The 24,355-nt window shown below is 42.4% G+C and overlaps 3 protein-coding genes across 3 annotated transcripts in view; 2 read left to right on the top strand and 1 right to left on the bottom strand.

The window, feature by feature from the left end:
* LOC308460892 (vomeronasal type-2 receptor 26-like) overlaps positions 1-24,355 on the top strand; it is a gene marked incomplete at its 3' end in the record, with an annotated part of 285,070 nt that overhangs the window by 7,534 nt on the left and 253,181 nt on the right. The gene's annotated exons all lie outside the window — the stretch shown is intronic.
* LOC308461361 (olfactory receptor 4D5-like) lies at positions 1,033-1,968 on the bottom strand (the record flags this gene model as incomplete). Its single annotated transcript, XM_080978227.1, has 1 exon — positions 1,033-1,968. One exon carries the CDS (start codon positions 1,966-1,968, stop codon positions 1,033-1,035), a length of 936 nt encoding a protein of 311 aa, XP_080834353.1.
* LOC308461891 (vomeronasal type-2 receptor 26-like) lies at positions 4,023-24,204 on the top strand (the record flags this gene model as incomplete). Its single annotated transcript, XM_080979059.1, has 6 exons — positions 4,023-4,053; positions 9,980-10,314; positions 18,167-19,024; positions 20,242-20,466; positions 21,938-22,064; positions 23,288-24,204. 6 exons carry the CDS (start codon positions 4,023-4,025, stop codon positions 24,202-24,204), a joined length of 2,493 nt encoding a protein of 830 aa, XP_080835185.1.

Genomic DNA, 24,355 nt, shown 5'->3' with positions numbered 1-24,355 from the left:
GTGAAGTGGTATTATTAATAACAATTACATCATTTTGTTTGGCTCAGAGGAGAGTGACTGAAATTCTCCAAATATTTGGAACCATCAATTTTGCCTACAATGTTGATGTATGTAGACAATATTGTACAGTATTATACAGCAGCCATCCAGGATTTCAGGCAGGGAATCGTTCCATGCCCTACCTAGTGTTGATGGTGACTGAACCAGGGACCTTCAGTTTTGAAAGCAGATGCTCTCCCACTGTGCCACAACCCTTCCCTTAATGTTAAGGCTGCGAATGCCATTGCTTATGTAGCATTTTTTGTATGTCATTACAAACACACAATTCCCTGGAAAGATGCTAGGTCTGGAAAATTGTGGTGGATGCAAAGTGGTCTGGAAGTACTTGTTATCCCTAGCAGTGGTAGAAAACAAGTAATCTCAGGAAAACAAGAAGGAAGCTATTTCTTAGTGCCACTTGGAAAGGTGAGGGCCCCCAAACTCTGAGAAACCATTAAATAATTGCTTTCCTATCCCTTAGAAAATTGTGGGATGTGGCAGCTCCAATTTCTCTCCCCCCAAATAGGGTGCAGAAAATCAAGAGGTTGCTGGAGAAATCAGTAAGGCCTAGACTTCTGGATAATTGACAAATCAACTTTGCTCCGCACAAAAGTTAACATTTGTATGAAACAAAGGATGGAGATAACTATAAACTGTCACATAACACTAAGAAAGCTGCTGAGCAAACCTATTTTAGTTACTTCTTGCAAATTTTGTAATTTTCCCGTATATTTGAGAAAGTGACTTGTGTGCTTGTCGTATGTCAACTTCTGTATAAATATTTTGCACTTACAATGTTCAGAGCGCCTATGGCACAGGTGTACAAGGTTTCTCTCCTGATACGCATATCAGAAAATAAAGTGATGCCCCGGCATATGCTTCAAATGATTCTCTCATGGTCTGATTTCCACAACGTGGTCATTTGTACACAGCTTCACCTTGAATGGTGAAGAAACCATACACAATACGAATGGGAGTCAGTTGCAAAGTCTGTCAGGGAGTCAATTTCTTTTGCTTCTTTCCCTTGAGCTTTTCTAATGCAACTTTGAAATCTTTGTTCCTCAGGGTATAAATGAAAGGGTTCAAGATGGGAGTGATGACAGTATAGAGAACGGAAATGGCTTTGTCCATGGGGAAGCTGTGGAAGGGATGGATGTAAATGTAGATGCAAGGCCCAAAAATCAGGGTCACTACAGTGACATGGGAAGCACAGGTGGAGATAGCTTTGCTCCGGTTGGGTGCAGACCCTGCTCTGAGCTTGGCCAGAAGGATGGAGTACGACACAAGCAACACCACAAAGCACATTAAAGTTACGAGGCCACTGTTGGACACCATGAGTAGCTCCACCACGAAGGTATTAGTACAAGCCAGTTTGACCACCTGTGGCACATCACAGTAGAAGTTGTCCAGCTTGTTGGGGCCACAAAAGGGCAACTGGGTAATAATGGCCACTTGGATGATGGAGTGGACAAAGCCACCAGTCCAGGAGGCACACATCAGGCCACCACACACTGCCCCATTCATTATGACCATGTAGCGCAATGGGCAGAAGATGGCAATGTAACGGTCATAGGCCATGATGACAAGAAGGAAGATCTTGATGCCGCCAATGAAGTGGAAGAAGAAGATCTGGCAAATGCAGCCCACATAAGAGATGGTGTTGGTCTTTGATAGGAAACCGGCCAACATTTTAGGAGCAGTTATGCTAGAGTAGCAAAAATCAAGGAATGAGAGGTTTCCTAAGAGGAAGTACATAGGGGTATGGAGGATAGGTGCATAAGCCACTAGGCTAACGATTAAGAGGTTGCCCAGCATGGTTGTGCCATATACAGCCAAGAAGAAAGCAAACAAGAGGACCTTCACTTCTGGCTTGCTGGTCAGCCCAAGAAATATAAACTCTCTCACAGTGGTGCCGTTCTCTGCTTCCATCATGTGTGTTGAGGCCCCACTGATGGGACTCTGAAAGAATACAGGATAGTTATCAATAAAAGCTATGGAAGAAAAAATTAAATAAAGAAAAAATGTTCTATTGATGTTGTGGACAATGTTTTATCACATTTTGATAGGACCATGAGAAACTGCATTATATCAGTCCAGACCATTGGACCATTCAGCTCAGTATTGTCCACATGGGATGGCAGTGGCTGTCCAGGGTTTCAGTTTGGGGCATTCTCAGTCCTACCTGGAGATGATGGGAATTGAACTTGGAACTTCCTGACTGCAGATACTCTACCACTGATCTATAGTTATAACTTGATAGAATTGGTTGGATGTGTGTGTGTCAGGAAACAAGCATCACTTTGTGGGCTGTATGCAGCTGGTGGTATTTCTGAGTACAGTGGATCCTCGGGTTATGTACCATCCTCCTTACAAATGCTTTGGGTAAGGAGCTCTGCTTACCTGGAAGTAGGTCTCCTGGTAGCGAACTTTGCTCCGGGATGCGAGTGGAAGTTGCGCAGCGGCAGCGGGAGGCCCCCATTAGCAAAAGGTTAAGAACGGTTTTGGCTTAAGAACGGACCTCCAGAATGAATTAAGTTCATAACACGAGGTACCACTTTACTCGTTTTGCTCTCATTCTTAAAACATAGGAACTGCAACAAAATTGCAGTGGGCAGAGCTGCTATTTAGATCTCCAGTGTTTCTACTTCATTCCAACCCCTCTCCCATTTTATATTTCCCCTTTTCATGTGGGCATTCCATGACAATGGTCAGTTCTCACTGGGATGCTTTGGAGTCCGCTTCCCTTAGAATACTTTCCTTCAAAAATGTCCCGAATGCTTTGAAGTTACTCTGTGCCTTCTGGTACCTCCCTCTCATGAGTGGTGCTATTTTGGTTACATAAGCAATGACACTCAACAGCCTGAACATTAAGGGGAGGGTCAGGGCTCCATGGTAGAGCATCTGCTTTGCACCTTGAGCCACATGGATCAATGGTGTGATTCAGTATAAGGCAGGTTGCTAATCTCATATTGGGATACAGAGGGAAATATAAATTTGCCCTGTGCCACATCAGAGGCCACTCACATCGGATCCGGCCAGCTACAGACCTATCAACCTCTTACCTATAGTTAGTAAATTATATGCAAAACACCTCCACAATAAGTTAATCAACCTGATTGATGTTGAGGCTATCCTTGCGGAAGAGCAAGCAGGATTCAGGCAAGGCAGATCTACTATAGACCATTGCTTCATCCTAACCCACCTCATAGATAAGTACACCAAGCAATCTCACGGTGTGCTGTATGCTGCTTTCGTTGATTTGAAAGCTGCTTTTGACTCAATCTCATGAGTAAGACTATGGGCTAAATTGAACACCTTGAGCATAGACAAAACATTATTATATCTGATTAACTGCCTTTATAAAGACACTGTGCTGAAAGTGTGTTGCTCTACAAATGGCCAACTTACAGGATCTGTACCAGCCACAAAGGGAGTCAAGCAAGGATGCATTTTAGCTCCGGCACTCTTTAACCTATACATAAACGACATGGTCCAGTGCCTAACATCTCCAGAGTTCCATGCCCCTAAACTGGCCTCAAAACCAGTCTCTGTACTATTATATGCCGATGATGCGGTCCTCTTATCCCAAACAAAAATAGTCCTAAAAAGATTGAGAAGAGAATTCTCAGTGCATTGCCAGAGAGAACACCTGGTCGTAAACCATCAGAAAACCAAAGTTATGGTTTTCTCAAGAAAATATAGGCCCCACAGTTGGCGTATGGACAATCAGCCAATCAAACAGGTCAAAGCTTTCAAATATTTGGGCCTTTTCTTCCAGTCTACGGGGTCATGGGGAGTGCCAAAACTTTGACTCGCTTTTTCCATACAAAGGGTAGCAAATATATACCACCAGCCCTAGAAGTCTTCCAAGCTAAACCCCTAGCACAGCTATTATTCGGGGCTCAGATTTGGACTTCTAACCACCTTAGCACTTTGGAAGCTGTTTGATCAAAGTTTCTAAGGCATATTTTTTCTGTACCACCATGCATCCCAAACTCATCATTGAGACTGGAGGCAAGTCTCCCTTCAGTAGAAGTACAGACTTGGCAAAGAACTCTTAACTTCTGGCTCTGCCTAAACTCAAATCCTCCCAGTTTACTATCCCTAGTACTTCAAGACTCCCATAAAAGTGCCTGGCTTAAAACCGTCTATCCAAAACTTCACTCTTGTGGCCTATCCCCACAACACCTACTCACTATGGGCCCTACTAAAGCAAACAGTCTAATTGGTCAATGTCCAAAAAATATTGAGCATCAGAATAACCTGGCCACTATAAGGAAAATCTGCCTTTGGTATGTTCATTTTCCACCACTCCATTTTGATTCTCTGGCCCTATATCTGCACAAACGTATTATCCCAAAATACAGGTGTGCTTTTACACTTGCAAGACTGGATGTTTTGCCACCTGCAGTACTTGAGGGTCGATTCCAAAAGATTCCGCCTGAGAAAAGACTTTGCCCCTGTGAAGATGGTAGCACCGAAACAGCGGCACACGTCCTCCTGTCTTGTACTCTCTACAAAGACCTGAGGAACGAAATCATCACCCCACTCATACTAACCATCCCAGGGTGCTCAACCACTGCCACAATGTCCTTTCTTCTATCAGATCAAAAATGAGCAGATAACAGCAAAGGTGGCTAGGTTCATAGCAGGAGCAATCAGAATAAGGGCCACTAACTGATGGCTGATTCAGGACTTTAAATTGTGTTCTTATATCAAACTTCCTTTTCTGCATATACTGTAATGTTTTACTGTTGCTATGGCCATTGGCTAATGCTAATAAAGTTTTATATTATCTTAAAAAAATAAAAAAATTGAATGGTGGAGCTAAGGTTGCTGTTGTTTTTCTTTTAAAATAAAGAAAAGAGGGGTGAACTTCTGCCTATACCTCTGCATCAGATAAGATACATAGTAAGCATTTGTAATGCCCCTACAGTGGTACCTTGGGTTACAGACGCTTCAGGTTACAGACGCTTCAGGTTACAGACTCCACTAACCCAGAAATAGTACCTTGGGTTAAGAACTTTGCTTCAGGATGAGAACAGAAATTGTGTGGTGGTGGTGCGGCAGCAGCGGGAGGTCCCATTAGCTAAAGTGATACCTCAGGTTAAGAACAGTTTCAGGTTAAGAATGGACCTCTGGAACAAATTAAGTTCTTAACCCGAGGTACCACTGTAGTTATGTAATGTTATTGTTGATTTTATGCTATTATGCTGTGATTTTTTCTTCATTTTGGAAGTATAGAATAATTGCAAAGAAATAAATACACAAACTACTTGACTACGTCAGGTTTCCCCTTGCCATGCTGTTTTTGACCTGGATGTCAATTCAACAAAGTATTGTTTTACATCAGAGATGGGCTAACACCTGTCTTATATGACACAACTCCACACACACACACACACACACACACACACACACACACACACCCGCTCCTACCTACATATTTTAAGTCTACAAAACAAGAGTGCTTACTCAGGTTCTCTTAACTTGCTGCTTCAGGTCAAGGTCTACCAATGCAATAATTCTATCCAACAGCCTCAGCAACTAGCACAGCCATTAGAAATGCTGTAATAAGCCATGATAATGTCTTAATTGACTTTGGTTTGCAGGCATTTACCTCCATTGTCCTAGTGGTCTTCAGTCTAACTTGCAGCTTCATTTAGGAGTGTGGAGCTGCTACATTTCCTGGTCCCACCACACAGAGAACTCCACCAGGATGGAATATGTTTGTGGCTGCTGATATATCACTTCTGAAGGCAAAGGAAACAAGTATAAGCACAATGAATGAATAGTTCATGAGAAGTTAGTGACACCATATCCCAGAGCTTTGTTGCAAAGGGAATTATTAATTTGTGACTGTGCGGTGCTCATTTGCAGACAGGAAGTGAAAGAAACTTCATGTCCTCAAGAGGGTAAGGAGACAGGGAGGGTGCATTATTCTGTGTGTCAGAAAGCTCAGTTTCTGCACATGTACAAGACTTTTTGCATCATCCTAAACCACCATAGTTGTCAATGGAGACAATTTGTACCTTGAGTGATGAGAAACATTCTAAAGTCAAATAACATATTTTGCTAAAAGGAAAACATGGAATATGTTTGGTTCTTTTTTAAGTATTAAGGGACTTTTTTTATTGGGACCACAATGTGCAGGGAGGGATGGTTTCACATTCCTCTCGCCACCCACGATCCCTCTGCAATGAAGCAGGAATTCCAAAACCTGCACCACCACAAAGGAGGCCCTTTCCTTGGTTTACCAACTGCATAAGGTCCCAAGAGGTATATATAGGAGGAGGTGTTCCTTCAGGTCTCCTGGTGCCAAGCCATTTAGGTCTTTTAATATTAAGTATTGGACTTTGAATTGGAGCCCCAGCTTTTTATTATCAGACATGCAACAGAGAGAATGACCATCACACTGGTTTTTTGGACTTCCAGGACCACGTGAGTGGATGTGATTAAGAATGTAAGAGCAATTCTACTGGATTGAACCAACAGCACATCTAGTCCAGCACGCTATTTTCCCTTGGTGATTACAGACAGGACATGAAGCCAATACCCCTCCTCCTGTTGATTACCACAGCCACTGGCCTTTCTGACAGTGGGGGCAAACCTGTGATGCACCAACTCACACCTCTGAATAGTTAACATTAACACTGTTGATATTTCAAAACTCTAATGATTCATTTGACTCTAGCCTTACAGCAAGGATGGAAAACTTGCAGCCCTCCATGTGGACACCAACTGCCATCATCCTCAGGTAGTGTAGATAATGGTCAGGGATGATGGGAGCTGGAGTCCAACAAAATCTGGAGGCCCACGGGTTCTTCTTCCTAAAGGGGATCAACAATGTGAGCAATGTAACATATGCTTCCAGAAATGGTCACCTCCTCTCTGGTTCCATCCAAGGACATTAAGGTACAATTGAGTGAAACTGAGCACAAGTGAGCCTCCTGTCACTTCTAAGAGAAGAGTTGCAGCATACTTAGACAAACATGTTTTCTTACACAGTGTGCCTCTGGAGAGAAGATTATGAATCCTGTAATTATCTGAATGTACTCCCCATCTTGTTCACTCCCAGTCTTGATGGTTCTCACCAGGCTTTGGAGAGATCATAGTCAACATCAATAACCAACCCTGAAGGCTTATATAAAATGCCCTTTTGCCATACAGAACTGGGTGGGGAGGGACTCTGGAAGTTTTTTCTCCATGCTTTATAGTTTGTGGGCAAAGTCCTTTGATAGTTTTCCATGTGATTTCCCACCCAGAAGGTGAAATGATTAGCCCAGGTGCAGGTTTGCTACCTCAGTGACGTTTGTGTTGGACACTGCAGGATTATTGTCAGGAGAAAGGGGTTTGCCCCCCAGAATGCTTGGGCTCTTCCTGTTTCTTCTAGTTATTCAGCCTCAAAGATACAGTAAGGCAGACTTCCGGGTTAGCGCGATCGGCTAATGGCGGATTCCCTCCGAGCTCCGGAGGGAATCGGCTTGACAGGGGCTGGGTCTTGCCGTGCCGGCGACACGGGGACCCTCAAAAACCACGGGCATAGGAGCCCGTGGACATGGTGACTCGGCGGGCATCGTTAAGCGCCCTCCCGACTCGCGAGGGAGCCTTTTTAAAGGCTACGGAACGGGTGCCGGGGAGTGGCGTGGTGCTGTGAGTCTTCTGCTTCCCCTGCCGAGCGAAGCCGCATGCCATTTGTCGGAGAGCGCTGACTTCTTCCTATTAAAATTTGGACTTAAAATCAAGAACAACAACCCGTGAGTAATTGGGAAATTGGATTACAAATAATTTGATTATGAATTTGGCACGAGCGGGGGAGGTGAAAAAAAGGGAAGTCCGCCCCCCCCTTATTGTAAACAGTTTGAAGCAAGGAGCTGTCAACTAAGGTTGCGTGAAGAATTGGGGTAATTCGATAAAAGATATAAATTCCACAGATTTAAAGGACTAAGCTAATGTGCCGGAGGACAAAAGTTTAATTATTTGGACTAAGTACCACCTTTCTCAAGCCCGGGAGTAACCCGTGAAAAGAGCCTGCAGAGGAGTTATAGAAAACTTTTGACAGCTGTCAAATTAGCTGTCAAAGCCGGAAAAATCAAAGCTTAAATTCTAACCGGCTATACTGCTACAAAATATTGAAAGTAAAGAAAGACTGATACAAATAAACTTGATTTTTGGATCGGAAGGGAAAAGAAATACTAAGTAACTAGAATCCCTCTAGAGGGGATTCTTGGATATTACAAGAATGGAACTAGGTCGGGAAATACGAGCTGACTTGCAAGAGCTTATTTTTCTCATGGGAAAGCTGCAAGAGAGGATAGAGCAAGGCCATGTTTTGTCTACAAGTCCTACGAAACCGAAGTCAACAGAAAATATACCTACTGAATTGGAAAGGGACTTGATGCTCAAAACACAGGCAGCTGGACAAGAAAAGAAACCAAAGACTAAGACATCAGCTGAACAGGAGGAGCAGAAAGAAGGGGTGGCTGAAAAGTTACAGAAGATAAAAGAGAGCCGGAGACCTGCCAAGAAGAATTCCAATTCGACTAAGATGAAAACTGGATTATTTGGGACATATAGACTTAAGAAACAGAGTTGGAGCTCCACCTCTAAACAAGTAGGCCTTGTTGGAAGAAATATGGTTAACATGGAGAAGGTACTTCCCCGACCTGGGGCGTTCAATATGAAAGATTTTCGAAGAAGCCGGCGGAAAGGGACTGAGAGAGATCCGAGAGCCTCGGACGTAAGGTCACCAGGCTAAAAAGATGGACTAATTGGACTTTGGTTTGGGATTGAAACCGGGAAGAGAAGGGTGGGGTTTAGAAGTCCAAAGGGGGCCTGATTTTTATTTTGCAGTGTAAAACTATATGCTCTTTATTATTATAAGAATGGGGAATCTGTGGATGGGAATTAGGGACAATCTTAGGGAAGGTATTTTATTATTTGTTTTTATATCTCTTTTTTATTATCTTTTTTTTATGTATGATTAAGGTATATATTCTAAAAATTGCTAAATAATCTAAATTAATGGATAATAATGAATTAAGGTTTAAAATTATTATAAAGAATCACATTAATAATTTATGGTTAAGTAAATTAATAAATTATGATTAGGACATTAAGGATAAAAACTTGCTTGAATAAACAATCGGAGTGGGAATACAATAAGGGGAGGCGTGGGGAAGTCATGAAAAGAAGTTATTGAAAATGAGACCTAAAAGGTGGAATTTTTTTTTTTTTTTTTATGTCGTGTTTTGTGTTATTTTTGTGTGTGTTTTTGTTTTGTTTTTTTTGTAACCTTTTGAAACTTTAATAAAGATTATTTAAAAAAAAAAAAAACAAAGATACAGTAAGGCAAATCTGTCAATGTGCACTTTTGACAATCCAGTCCATATCCAGCACCAGTATTATCAACCAAGTAGCTTCATCATTGGTGGAATTGCTTCTCAACTCTTATTCTTCTCAGAAAGCATAATATTCAATGGACCACCCCAAATGAAGCAGATAGAGGGACTTGCGTAAGTAAAGGCACTTGGAGACAGCAGTTCTTTGGGAGTGGGACTAAATTACATCCTGAGGTCTTTGGTGCAGACACTGCTAGTGTTTTATCCATGGTTTTGCAGTAGCTGTGTAATCAGTATTGTAGACCCAGTTCTGTGGAACTTCCTCTGTGCTGAGATTAGATATCCTCCTTCCCTGGTGAAGACTTTAAATAATAAATAAGTAAATAATCAGTGGGCATTTTAATATCACTTTCATGGTTACTTTTCATTGATTTCATTTCATTTTGTAGCCTTATTGTACACTGCTCAGAAATTACAGTGTTAAGCAGTATCAAAGTTGTTCAAACTAACTAACAAGCAAGTGCTGATTAAGATATAGACACCGATAAGACTGCTCGGTTTGGTAATGACAGTTTCTACCTTTGTCTCTTCTTATTTAGGGTCTCACAGAGAGCAAAAATTGACATGTGATTCTTCTTGCAGATCAGTCCCAAAGAACTACCAGCATGTCCTCTCCTTGGTGTTTGCTGTGAAGGAGATCAGTGAGAACTCTGAGCTCTTACCCAACATCACTTTGGGTTTCCATGTCTATGAGAACTACTTTGATGCAAAGATGACTTACCAGAACACCTTGAAGCTTCTCAGCGGTCAGGATAAGATTGTGCCCAACTACACCTGTGACACTGAGAAGAAGATGGTAACCATCATTGGGGGGCTGGACTTGGAAACCTCCCTCCACATAGCCACTATCTTAGGCACTTACAAGACTCCACAGGTGGGTCGCATGCATGGTATACGGGGGATTCATCACTAGCTTAGGTTAGGTTTATTAAATTTATACAGCACTTCCCACTAAAAGAAAGTGTCAGGGATTGGGCTGGACTGAGGAGGAGTGGTGGAGATTGCCCCCCCTCCTCTTGAACCTTCCAGAGAAGAGGAAGGCAGTATTGATTTACAGCAGTGGTTTGAGGAAGGTCACAGATCAGAGTCAGGTGAACAGAAGAGTTGGGAGGTGTTGGGAGAAGATAAGGGGGAGAGAGAGACAGAGCAGCCAGCTGATACATTCTTACTTGGAAAGCATTCCTGAGCCCCCTTCTCCAATAACCTGGCATGCACTGAAAGTGGAAGAACAAAGGACTCAGAGACAATTAGCCCCTGTTGACCACTGCAATGGTAAGTGCTGTTGCTAAGACGTGAGGGGGGGAGGAGCTCAGTTGGAGCAACGCCATTAACCTAAGAGTCAGCATACCTATGCCTCTTGCTGTGAATACTGAATAAAGACGCAGTCAGAGCTTCTTTGTCTACTTTCCTTGGCTGTCTGCCATGAGTGGGGGAAGATCAGAATTCACTGAACTCTGACAGAAAGGACCAAAGTGATTTACAGCTAGACTACAAATGCAACAATAAGACATGAACAAAAACAAATTTAAAATGGTATGTGCTGTCCAAATGACTCTGGCAAAGCCTCTTCTTTGCCTGGATGGAGGACAAAGGAGTGTGTGAAGAATGTAAACTATTTTACAAAGATAAATTGTTGGAGGTGGTGATGTTTCGTTTCATTTATGAATAGCTTCCTACAAAGCATCTCCAAGTGATTCCACAATACAATAAAACATATATCAAGTAATTGCATTTATAAACCCAATGACATATATGAATATATATCATTGCTTCTCACACTTTTGCTTCTCGATCCACCCCTCACTGGTATGTGGCCCTTGGAACTTTGCCCAGAAGCCAATATGGACCTTTTTTGCTGTACAAGTTTCCCAGCCCCCTGCCTTAAGTGAATGAACTTGAGATGCAGCTCTGGAGAATCCCTCTAAGGATTTCTGAGGTTTCCCCTTTCCTGTACGGTGGTTGTTGCTGTTTAGTCGTTTAGTCGTGTCCGACTCTTCGTGACCCCATGGACCAGAGCACGCCAGGCACTCCTGTCTTCTACTGCCTCCCGCAGTTTGGTCAGACTCATGTTTGTAGCTTCGAGAACACTGTCCAGCCATCTCGTCCTCTGTCGTCCCCTTCTCCTTGTGCCCTCCATCTTTCCCAACATCAGGGTCTTTTCCAGTGAGTCTTCTCTTCTCATGGGGTGGCCAAAGTATTGGAGCCTCAGCTTCACAATCTGTCCTTCAAGTGAGCACTCAGGGCTAATTTCCTTAAGAATGGATGTGTTTGATCTTCTTGCAGTCCATGGGACTCTCAAGAGTCTCCTCCAGCACCATAATTCAAAAGCATCAATTCTTTGGCGATCAGCCTTCTTTATGGTCCAGCTCTCACTTCCATACATCACTACTGGGAAAACCATGGCTTTAACTATACGGACCTTTGTTGGCAAGGTGATGTCTCTGCTTTTTAAGATGCTGTCTAGGTTTGCCATCGCCTTTCTCCCAAGGAGCAGGTGTCTTTTAATTTTGTGACTGCTGTCACCATCTGCAGTGATCAGGGAGCCCAAGAAAGTAAAATCTCTCACTGCCTCCATTTCTTCCCCTTCTATTTGCCAGGAGGTGATGGGACCAGTGGCCAAGATCTTCGTTTTTTTGATGTTGAGCTTCAGACCATATTTTGCGCTCTCCTCTTTCACCCTCAATAAAAGGTTGTTTAATTCTTCCTCATTTTCTGCCATCAAGGTTGTGTCACCTACATATCTGAGGTTGTTGATATTTCTTCCGGCGAGCTTAATTCCGGCTTGGGATTCATCCAGCCCAGCCTTTCGCATGATGAATTCTGCATATAAGTTGAATAGGCAGGGAGACAATATACAGCCTTGCCGTACTCCTTTCCCAATTTTGAACCAATCAGTTGTTCCATATCCAGTTCTAACTGTAGCTTCTTGTCCCAAATACAGATTTCTCAGGAGACAGATGAGGTGATCAGGCACTCCCATTTCTTTAAGAACTTGCCATAGTTTGCTGTGGTCAACACAGTCAAAGGCTTTTGTATAGTCAATGAAGCAGAAGTAGATGTCTTTCTGGAACTCTCTAGCTTTCTCCATAATCCAGCGCATGTTTGCAATTTGGTCTCTGGTTCCTCTGCCCCTTCGAAATCCAGCTTGCACTTCTGGGAGTTCTCAGTCCACATACTGCTTAAGCCTGCCTTGTAGAATTTTAAGCATAACCTTGCTAGTGTGTGAAATGAGTGCAATTGTGCGGTAGTTGGAGCATTCTTTGGCACAGCTCTTCTTTGGGATTGGGGTGTAGACTGATCTTCTCCAATCCTCTGGCCACTGCTGAGTCTTCCAAACTTGCTGGCATATTGAGTGTAGCACCTTAACAGCATCATCGTTTAAAATTTTTAATAGTTCAGCTGGAATATCATCACTTCCACTGGCCTTGTTATTAGCAATGCTTTCTAAGGCCCATTTGACTTCACTCTCCAGGATGTCTGGCTCAAGGTCAGCAACCACACTACCTGGGGTGTACTGATATAATTCCTCTGTGTATTCTTGCCACCTCTTCTTGGTGTCTTCTGCTTCTGTTAGGTCCTTTCCACTTTTGTCTTTTATTATGGTAATCTTTGTGCAAAATGTTCCTTTCATATCTCCAATTTTCTTGAACAGATCTCTGGTTTTTCCCATTCTATTGTTTTCTTCTATTTCTTTGCATTGCTCATTTAAAAAGGCCTTCTTGTCTCTCCTTGCTATTTTTTGGAAACCTGCATTCAATTTCCTGTATCTTTCAATATCTCCCTCGCATTTTGCTTGCCTTCTCTCCCCGCTATTTGTAAGGCCTCGTTGGACAGCCACTTTGCTTTCTTGCATTTCCTTTTCATTGGGATGGTTTTAGTTGCTGCCTCCTATATAATGTTACGAGTCTCCATCCATAGTTCTTCAGGCACTCTGTCCACCAAATCTAAATCCTTAAACCTGTTCCTCACTTCCACTGTGTATTCATAAGGGATTTGACTTAGATTGTATCTTACGGGCCCAGTGGTTTTTCTTCATAAGGGATTTGACTTAGATTGTATCTTACGGGCCCAGTGGTTTTTCCTACTTTCTTCAGTTTAAGCTTGAATTTTGCTATAAGAAGCTGATGATCTGAGCCACAGTCAGCTCCAGGTCTTGTTTTTGCTGACTGTATAGAGCTTCTCCATTTTTGGCTGCAGAGAATATAGTCAATCTGATTTTGATGCTGCCCATCTGGTGATGTCCATGTGTAGAGTTGTCTCTTGTGTTGTTGGAAAAGAGTGTTTGTGATGACCAGCTTGTTCTCTTGGCAGAACTCTATTAGCCTTTGCCCTGCTTCGTTTTGAACTCCAAGGCCAAACTTGCCAGTTGTTCCTTTTATCTCTTGACTCCCTACTTTAGCATTCCAATCCCCTATAATGAGAAGAACATCCTTCTTTGGTGTCATTTCTATAAGGTATTGTAAGTCTTCATAGAATTGGTCAATTTCAGTTTCTTCAGCACCAGTGGTTGGTGCATAAACTTGGATTACTGTGATGTTAAGAGGTCTGCCTTGGATTCGTATTCAGATCATTCTATCATTTTTGAGATTGCATCCCAGTACAGCTTTCGCCACTCTTTTGTTGACTATGAGGGCCACTCCATTTCTTTTACGGGATTCTTGCCCACAGTAGTAGCTATGATGGTCATCCGAACTGAATTCGCCCATTCCTGTCCATTTTAGTTCACTGATGCCCAGAATGTCAATATTTATTCTTGCCATCTCATTTTTGACCACATCCAACTCACCAAGGTTCATGGTTTTTACATTCCAGGTTCCTATGCAATATTTTTCTTTACAGCGAGACTTCCGGGTTGGCGCGATCTGGAAATGGCGGATTCCCTCCGAGTTGCGGAGGGAATCGGCTCAACTGAGGACGGGTCTTGCCGCGCCGGCGACGCGGGGACCCCCAAAAACCGCAGGTGCTGAAGCCTGCGGACTGAAGACTCGGCGGGCACCTTAAGCGCCCCCCCGATTCGCGAAGAGCCTTTTTAAAGGCTGCGGAGGGGATACGGAGGCTGGCGTGGTGCTGAGAGTCGATCGCTACCTTGGTTGAGTGCAGCCGCGAGCCATGACTGGAGAGCGCTGATTCCCTTCCTTGAAATTCGGACTGAAAAGAATAACCCGTGAGTAAAAGGAAATTGGACTTTATGAATATTATCCCGTGAATTTGAGACGACCGGGGGGTGTACTAAAAGGGAGTCCGCACCCCCCCTTCTTGCAGACGATTTAAAGCAACGAAATAAGATCTAAGCTGGAGTGTCTACCCTTTGTGGGGTGAGCTGAAAAAGACATCAACTTCCAAGATTTGGTAAAAAGTAACTTTGAGCTGGAGAGTGGAGTGTCGAAAGATTTCTTTTTGTGGTAAACAACCCCCCCCCCGGGCCCGGGAGCGTCCTGCCTTTGAGCTTGGGGAAGAGGTGCGGAGTTTGACAGCTGTCAAAGCTGTCAAACGGACAGTTTAAGTGGAAAAACTGCTATTCAAGATCCCTCTGGATAAAAATGAGTTACAATTGAGTTAAAATTGTTGGAAATAAAGTAATAACAATAAGTTGGAGGATTGTTGGAGAGATTACTAAGTAACCAGAGTCCCTCTAGGGGGAAGTCTGTGAAATTACAATGGCTGTGGATGGAAAGTTACTGGTGGAAATCGAAAGAATGTTTCATTTGGTGGGAATCTTACAAGAGCAGAGATTAGCTATGAATAAACAACTTATGACCTTGACTTCTGGAATAAGCAGCTCTGCTGAATGTATTGAGGACCTGGATGAGAAAGAATCCACAGCCGTATTGGAAATGATAACTAAAGAAGTGGAAGAGACTAAACAAGAAGAAGAGAAAGTAAAGTTGGAAAGCACCAACCAGGAGTTGGCATCTGTGGAATATAAACAAGGAGACCTTTGGATTTCATTTACCACAAATCTGCGAAAGATGCAAAAGATGAAGAAGGAGGACCCGGGAGCTTATGGAATACAGGAACTTAATATAAAGAAATATGAGGGGGGCCTCCAATTTGATTTTGATTTTGAAGATGCAGATTTTGTGGAAATTTTCCAGCAGTTGCTTTCAAATATTCTGGTGAGAAGAGAAAATGGTTGGATGGTGACAGAATTCTTTCGAGATTCGAGGGCCGACATAAAGGATTACCAACAAGACCGGCGGAGAGGGACGGAAAGAGACTTGAAAGCCTCGGACGTGAGGAACCCAGGCTGAGAACTGATATTCTGGACATGTATTGGGAAGGGACGAAAACCGGGGATGGGAGGGAGGGAAGAATAGAATTCTAAAAACACTCAAGACTTTTGGGTTTGGTTAATATGATTTTTATTTAAGACAAATTGGGAAATCAATGGAAGAGAATTTGAATCCAACTTAGGAAAATTTACTTTATTTGTATTTATAAATTTTAAGATGATTAAGAAGAGAAATACCAATTTGCTGACACAATTTTGGGAAGTGGGATGCATGAAGGGGGGTGGGGGGAAGTCTGGGAGCAAGGTTAAGGAAGTGGGATTTTCTGAAACTATACATGTTTTTGTCTCTGTCTTTTTTGTGTGTATTTGTCTTTATAAAAGGTGAAAAGCCAATAAAAATTTCTAAAAAAAAAAAAAAAAATATTTTTCTTTACAGCATTGGACTTTCCTTTCGCTTCCAGGCATATCCGCAACTGAGCGTCCTTTCGGGTTTGGCCCAGCCGCTTCATCAGCTCTGAATCTACTTGTACTTGTCCTCCGCTCTTCCTCAGTAGCATGTTGGACGCCTTCCGAACTGAGGGGCTCATCTTCCAGCGTCATAACTTTTATATGCCTGTTGTCTTTGTCCATGGAGTTTTCTTGGCAGGGATAGTGGAGTGGCTTGCCGGTTCCTGCTCCAGGTGGATCACGTTTGATCAAAACTCTCCACTATGACCTGTCGATCTTGGGTGGCCCTGCACGGCATAGCTCATAGGTTCTCTGAGTTATTCAAGCCCCTTCGCCATGGCAAGGCAGTGATCCATGAAGGGTTGTACAGCAGTACCTCAGGTTAAGTACTTAATTCGTTCCGGAGGTCCGTACTTAACCTGAAACTGTTCTTAACCTGAAGCACCACTTTAGCTAATGGGGCCTCCTGCTGCTGCCGCGCCGCTGGAGCACGATTTCTGTTCTCAACCTGAAGCAAAGTTCTTAACCTGAAGCACTATTTCTGTTTTTTTAAAAAAAATGATATTTATTAAGAGTTTAAAAATTACAGAAAAAAGATAGAGAAAAAAATAACAATAAAAAAGAAAAAGAACAATAACAAAACATATAAAACATATAAAAGCCATACAACAATACAGTAAAAAAGAAAAGCAAAAAAGAGACTAAAACACACATCCAGTATTCCATATCTTTACCTTTCCTTTACTTGTTTCATCGACCTCCTCACACCTCCCTTTTTTTTGTATTCTAGTTCAATTCCCTATTTCAGCAAGTTCTTCCCATCTTTCTCAATTTTTATTCTATAATTTATCTTAACAGTCTAACCTTGAATTTTTTCAATTTAACCCATTATCAATCAACTTTTACTTAGTTCTTTGTTGCATTTCTACTAAAACCATGTAACTTCATTCCTGCATCCTTCTAACACTCATTAATTTTACAATGTTTCTGTAAGTATACTTTAAATTTTTTCCAATCTTCTTCCACTGACTCTTCTCCCTGGTCTCGAATTCTGCCAGTCATTTCCGCCAGTTCCATGTAGTCCATCAGCTTCATCTGCCATTCTTCCCTGGTGGGTAGATCTTGTGTCTTCCAATACTTTGCAATGAGTATTCTTGCTGCTCTTGTAGCGTACATAAAGAAAGTTCTTTCTTTGGCACCAATTGGCCGACCATGCCCAGGAGAAAGGCCTCTGGTTTCTTCAGGAAGGTATATTTATATACCTTTTTCATTTCATTATAGATCATCTCCCAGAATGCCTTAATCTTTGGGCATGTCCACCAAAGGTGAAAGAATGTACCTTCAGTTTCATTACATTTACAACATTTATTATCGGGCAGATGATAGATTTTTGCAAGCTTGACTGGTGTTATGTACCACCTATAAATCATTTTCATTAAATTCTCTTTTAAGGCATTGCATGCCATAAACTTCATACCATTGGTCCATAACTGTTCCCAGTCAGCCATCATAATATTATGTCCAACATCTTGTGCCCATTTAATCATAGCGGATTTCACCATTTCATCTTGAGTATTCCATTTCAACAGCAAGTTATACATTCTTGACAAATTCTTAACTTTAGGGTCTAACAATTCTGTTTCCAACTTTGATTTTTCCACCTGGAAGCCAATTTTTTAATCCAAATTATACGCCTCCATTATTTGATAATAATGGAGCCAATCTCGTACTCTGTTTTTTAATTTTCAAAACTCTGCAGTTTTAATCCGTCACCCTCTTGTTCCAAAATTTCCCAATACTTCGGCCATTTGGCCTCCATATTGAGTTCTGAAGCACTATTTCTGGGTTAGCAGAGTATGTAACCTGAAGCTTATGTAACCTGAGGTACCACTGTATTTCAGTCATAAAGAAACTGGAAACATTTCACTTCCAGCAGGCTTTTAATGTGAGATTTTGCCTAGTCTAGTGAAGATGAGTGTGTGATGATGAGTGTGAAATAATCTCTAACCCAGCTGAAAACACACACTCCGCTCCTTGTTTTTCTTAGGTCACTTATAGCTTATTTGCTCCAACAGTGAATGATCGAGCCAAGCTCCCTTTCTTATACCAAATGGTCCCCAATGAAGCATATCAGTATGAAGGGATCGTGCAACTACTTCTGCATTTCCAGTGGAACTGGGTCGGGCTCATTGCAACGGCTGATGATAAAGGTGAAACTTTTTTGCAGAACTTGATAGCAAAGCTTTCCCTGAATGGCATCTGCACTGCCTTGACTTACAGAATACCCATCATGAAATACTTTTCAGACATGGTGAATGACTTTGATATCACAAAGAATGAGACCTTTTTCTTAAGTAAGACCACCACATTCAGTGTCTTTATTGTAAATGCAGACATTCAGACCATGCTTGGGTTGAACTGCTATTTATCTCTTGAGACATATATGGGAGGTGTGTATGCTGGCAAGGTGTGGATTATGACTGCCCACTGGAGTTTTGAATTACAGACATTTCAAAGGGCATTTGACACAGATCTGTTCCATGGTGCCTTGTCTTTAGCAATTCACTCCAGTGAGGTGTCTGAATTTCAACATTTCCTTCAAAGTCTAAATCCCCACTCAACAAGAAGAGATACTCTTACTAGAGTCTTCTGGGAGCAGGCATTCAGCTGTTTACTTTCAGGTTCTGGAGAAGAGGATATGGAGGTACACTGCACAGGGGAGGAACAACTGGAGAACCTTCCTGGGCCTTTATTTGAAATGAGCATGACTGGCCAGAGCTACAGCATCTATAATGCTGTGTATGCCATAGCACATGCTTTGCATTCCATGCACTCCTCAAGATCCAAATGTAGAGCAGTGACCAATGGAGCTATGATGGAGTCTGAAATCCTGCATACATGGCAGGTAATTAATGTCCTCCAAAATAGCTACACCATTTTGGATGTGAACATTTATTTATTTATAAAAGTATTTCTAGACTGCCATGTCTATCTATCATCTATCTATCTATATCTATCTATCATCAATCTATCATCATCTATCATCTATCTATCTATCTATCTATCTATCTATCTATCATCTATCTACCTATCTACCTATCTCTATCATCTACCTATCTGTTAGGTTTACAGCATTATACCATGTGAGGTTTTGTACAATCAAGCAGTATATAAATTTCATTAAATATATAAATACATAAATAACATAAAGGCAAAGGTAAAGGGACCCCTGACCATTAGATCTAGTTGTTGCCGACTCTGGGGTTGCGGCGCTCATCTCGCTTTATTGGCCAAGGGATCTGGCGTACAGCTTCCAGGTCATGTGGCCAGTATGACTAAGCCGCTTCTGGCGAACCAGAGCAGCGCATGGAAACGGCGTTTGCCTTCCTGCCGGAGTGGTACCTATTTATCTACTTGGACTTTGACGTGCTTTCAAACTGCTAGGTGGGCAGGAGCAGGAACCGAGCAACGGGAGCTCAACCCATTGCAGGGATTCAAACCACCGACCTGATTGGCAAGTCCTAGGCTCTGCGGTTTAACCCACAGCGCCACCCGCGTCACATAAATAACATAGATAAGGTTAAAACTAGAATCAAATGGCTGCAAAGCCCTCTCAGCCTAAAAAGATCTTCAAGAGGTGCCTGAAACTCCAAAGTGAGAGTGCCTGCTTGATCACAGCTGGAAGAGTGTTCTGCAGATGGGACTGGTGACAGTAAATGCTCAACTTCTAGTTAAGATCAGTCGGGCCAGTGTAACACAGAGAAGACTCAACAGTGCTCCTCAGGATTATCTCAGTTGGTATATAAGGACACAAGAGGTCCTCAAGGTATCCAGGGTCCAAGTAGTTCAGAGCTTTGAATATCAACCCAAAACCTTGAATATGGCTTGAGAACCTATGGGCAGCCAGTGTAGATGATCTAGCAGATGTCTGCCCCATCAGCAGCCTCAGCTGTTGGATCCTGCAAAAGCTGGAGCTTCTGAACGAGGCCCAAGGGCAGCTCCACAGAGACAGCATTCTAGTAATCCAGTCATAAAGTGGTATCACATGACAAGTAGGGAAGTGTGTCCCACATGCCCTTTTCCATTAACATCTATATTTTGCCTTCTTCACTTTCATTCTAGCTTCACCCTTTTCTTCAGACAATCTCATTTAATAACAGTGCTGGGGACACAATATCTTTCAATGAGAATGGTGTGTTGACAGCTGGCTTTGATATTATAAACTGGGTTACTTTCCCAAACAAATCTTTTAAAAGAGTGAAGGTAGGAAGGATGGATCCCCAAGCATCAGGCAGAGAGTTCACTATTAATGAGGATATTATCACCTGGCACAGCGCGTATAATCAGGTAGGATATCAAAGTAGTTCTAAGGCATATTGAGAATGCTGGGTAAATTCTATACAATATCCTTGAATCTCTGGACTTAGCCCTTGCAAAAATGTTTTTATGCGCATATGAATCTTGCCAACAGTTCCAGGATCTGTCTGTGCTCTTTTCCCTGTTGAATTCATACAAAGAACAAGCCTTAACAAAAATAATGATATACATTTCAATTTGCTTTTTTTTGGGGGGGGGGGTAGTTTAGTGATTTGTGAGCACAAACTTAATGTATTAGACATTTCATTTTAACGAGAATGTGGCTGGCTTTTCACCAGCTAGCATGGTGTTGTGATGAGAGTGTTAGACCAGGACTGGGGAGACCCAGGTTCAAATCCCTCCAAGCCATGAAGCGTCATTTGTTACCTTGTGCTAGATCACCTCAGCCTTGTGCTGAAGGGGGCTCATTAACCTTGTTTGAGTCTACATCTGCATACTGAACTGCAAAATCTTTGAAATATCCAAGCAGGCACTATCCAGTGAGGCTATCAATGTCAGTGTGGTGTAGTGGTTAAGAGCGGTAGACTCGTAAGCTGGTGAACCGGATTTGATTCGCTGCTCCTCCACATGCAGCTGCTGGGTGACCTTGGGCTAATCACACTTCTTTGAAGTCTCTCAGCCTCACTCACCTCACAGAGTGTTTGTTGTGGGAGAGGAAGGAAAAAGGAGATTGTTAGCCACTTTGAGACTCCTCAGGGTAGTGATAAAGTGGGATATCAAATCCAAACTTCTCCTCCTCCTCCTCCTCCTCCTCCTCCTCCTCCTCCTCCTCCTCTTCTTCTTCTTCTTCTTCTTCTTCTTCTTCTTCTTCTTCTTCTTCTTTTCTTTCTGCAGGACTTTATTAATAGGGGCAGGAAATCTCAGGCCCAGGGGCTAATTGGGGCTTTTGGAGCTTACTTTCTCCAACCCAGCCTGCTCACTGGCTCTACTTCATTTTTCTGCTTGGCTGGAATGTGCCATTGACATCTGATAAGGCCCCTTGTTTGGATGAAGCATGGAAAACTTGGTATGTGTGTGTATTGTACAAAGCTAAACAAAGTCTCCACCCACCAACAGCATATGGCCCTCAGAAGGCTGCCCAGAAAGGAATGCAGTCCTTTGGCTGAAGGAGGTTCCAATCCACATCCCTGATATAAAGTTTCAGTCAGATCCAGGCTAGTGCTTCTAGGCAGTTCTCATATGCAGCCTAAACCTGCATATCCATTTAAAGGGAGCTGTCTGCGGTCCTGATCTTCAACTTTCTGCTCTTTATTATTTGTGGATTCCAGCTAGGAACAACATCTTTGTAAATGGCAATGCCATGAAGTGAACCTGGTTTCATTATGTACCAATGTGTAGTGCTAAACTATGGTTCCTCCCTAGAGGAGAAAATACAATCTCTCTCTCTCTCTCTCTCTCTCTCTCTCTCTCTCTCTCTCTCTGTGTGTGTGTGTGTGTGTAGGTTCTGCCTCTTTCTTTGTGCAATGACAACTGCCATCCGGGCTACAGAAGAACAAAGAAGGAAGGACAGCCATTTTGTTGCTATGATTGTGTTCCATGCCCAAAAGGGAAGATGTCTGACAACAAGGGTAGGATGTGCAATGCTCATTGCAGAAAAGCATAGTAGGATAAGCAAAATACCTCAGTTCTGAATGATTTTAATTCTTCCTTCCTTCCTTATTTTATTTTTATTAGATTTATTTCCCATCCTTCCCCATATAGTCTCAGAACAGGTTCCAACAAACTTTATAACACAGGTAGGGACTCCCAGGCCTTTTTTAAAAAAGTAAAGGGCCTCTCCTCTGTATGGTTAAGTCCAGTCAAACCTGACTATGGGGTGCAGTGCCCATCTCACTTCAGGCCAAAGAAGCCAGCGTTTGTCCACAGACAGCTTTTCCAGGTCATGTGGCCAGCATGATTAAACTGCTTCTGGTGCAATGGGAAACCATGACAAGTGCCAGAGTGCATGGAAATGCTGTTTACCTTCCTGCTGGAGTGGTAGCTATTTATCTACTTGCACTGGTATGCTTTTGAACTGCTGCAATAGAGCAATAGGAGCTCGTCCCATTGCATGGACTTGAACACACTTAATTTAACTTTAACAGAAAAACAATGAGATTTCTTCATATTTTCCATTTGCCTGTTATACTTTCTGCCACTTAGAAGATAACTGAATCATAATTTGCCTTTAGAATTTAATAATTCTGTTGTTTATTGCCCTCTGTCAGCTCAAACGGCAGGATCTTTGGGTTATGTCAAGACTAACAGATGTATTGTGGCATATACTTTAGTTGACCAGACTCCCTCTTTGCTCAAAGCCAGTTCAGAAATAATTCTAAAAAAGCTATGTCTTTATTTGTTCTGATTTCTGACCTGCATTTTGAAGGATCTCCACGGGAGTTGCCTCGTGATGATGCATGCTGATTGTATAGGCATAACCAGACACTGGACATTAACTGACATGTTCAATTAGCGTAAAGATTTATGCTTGTACCATAGAACTTACCCCATCCTCCCTCCTCCCCATGCACCCTAAATCAAATCTTGGGAATTCCCAAAGCCCTCTGGAGCAGATCTGAGGAAACTACAGGGCACACCCAGGGAGAAGAGAAGGTGGAAGTCCCATTGTGCAAGAGTAAATCTTTGCACTGATCAGATGAGTTTGTTGGATTCTGCCTTTGAAAGAAAAGCCAGTTGTTTCCTTCAGCATGGAATAAAACAATTATGGCATGTTATGATGGCAAAACAGTTATGGTATGTTGGAGTTAAAGAGATCATATCTCTTCATTTCTTTGTCCATTCCACCCTCCAGACATGGATGACTGTTTTGCTTGTCAAGAAGCTTTGTATCCAAACTCCAATAAAAATGGATGCCTTCCAAAGGATCTACACTTCCTATCTTTTGTTGAACCTTTGGGCATCAGCTTGGCCATTTTGGCTCTGACTTTTTCTGCAGCCACAGTTCTGGTGCTTGGAATCTTCATCAAACATAGGAAGACTCCCATCGTCAAAGCCAACAACGAGAACCTCACCTACACTCTTCTCATCTCCCTCCTCCTCTGCTTCCTCTGTTCCTTGCTATTCATTGGCCGTCCCCAGTTGCTGACTTGCTATCTACGACAAACAGCTTTTGGAGTAGTCTTCTCCATGTCCATTTCTTCCATCTTGGTAAAAACTCTCACTGTGGTTCTGGCTTTCATGGCCACGAAGCCTACATCCCAGATAAGGAAATGGATTGGAAACCGGTTTTCAGTCTCTCTTGTTCTCTGCTGCTTAAGTATTCAAGCAAGCATTTGCATGATATGGCTATGTGCTGACCCTCCTTTCCCAAATTTGGACATGCACTCCTTGCCTGAAGAAATCATTGTGGAATGCCATGAAGGATCAACCAACATGTTCTACTATATTCTTGGCTACATGGGATTGCTGGCTTTGGTCAGCTTCACTGTAGCTTTCTTTGCTCGGAAGCTGCCGGATACTTTTAATGAAGCCAAGTTCATCACCTTCAGTATGTTGGTGTTTTTCAGTGTGTGGGTCTCTTTTGTTCCAGCTTATCTAAGCACCAAAGGGAAATACATGGTGGCTGCAGAAATTTTCTCCATCTTGGCCTCCAGCGCTGGATTGTTGGGCTGCATCTTTTTCCCCAAAGTATACATAATTCTTTTGAGGCCTGAACTGAACAGAAGAGAGCAGCTAATAAGGAGTAACAAGAAGAAAATAAACATCTGAAACTATTACTGATATAGTATTATGAAATTGTAATGTTAACTGGAAAGTTAATATGAGAATGTGGATTTACAACTTTTGGGGTTTGGTTCTAGTTACATTAATATCAGTAGGATTGAAGTGTGATTCACTTTGCCCGGCTCAAACCCAAATT

This window comes from Podarcis pityusensis (assembly GCF_964106645.2).
Source record: "Podarcis pityusensis genome assembly, chromosome: 13".
In the NCBI taxonomy this organism is placed as follows: Eukaryota; Metazoa; Chordata; class Lepidosauria; order Squamata; family Lacertidae; genus Podarcis; species Podarcis pityusensis.
The sequence above is the reverse complement of the archived record's forward strand: the minus strand, read 5'-3'. Positions and strand labels throughout refer to the sequence as shown.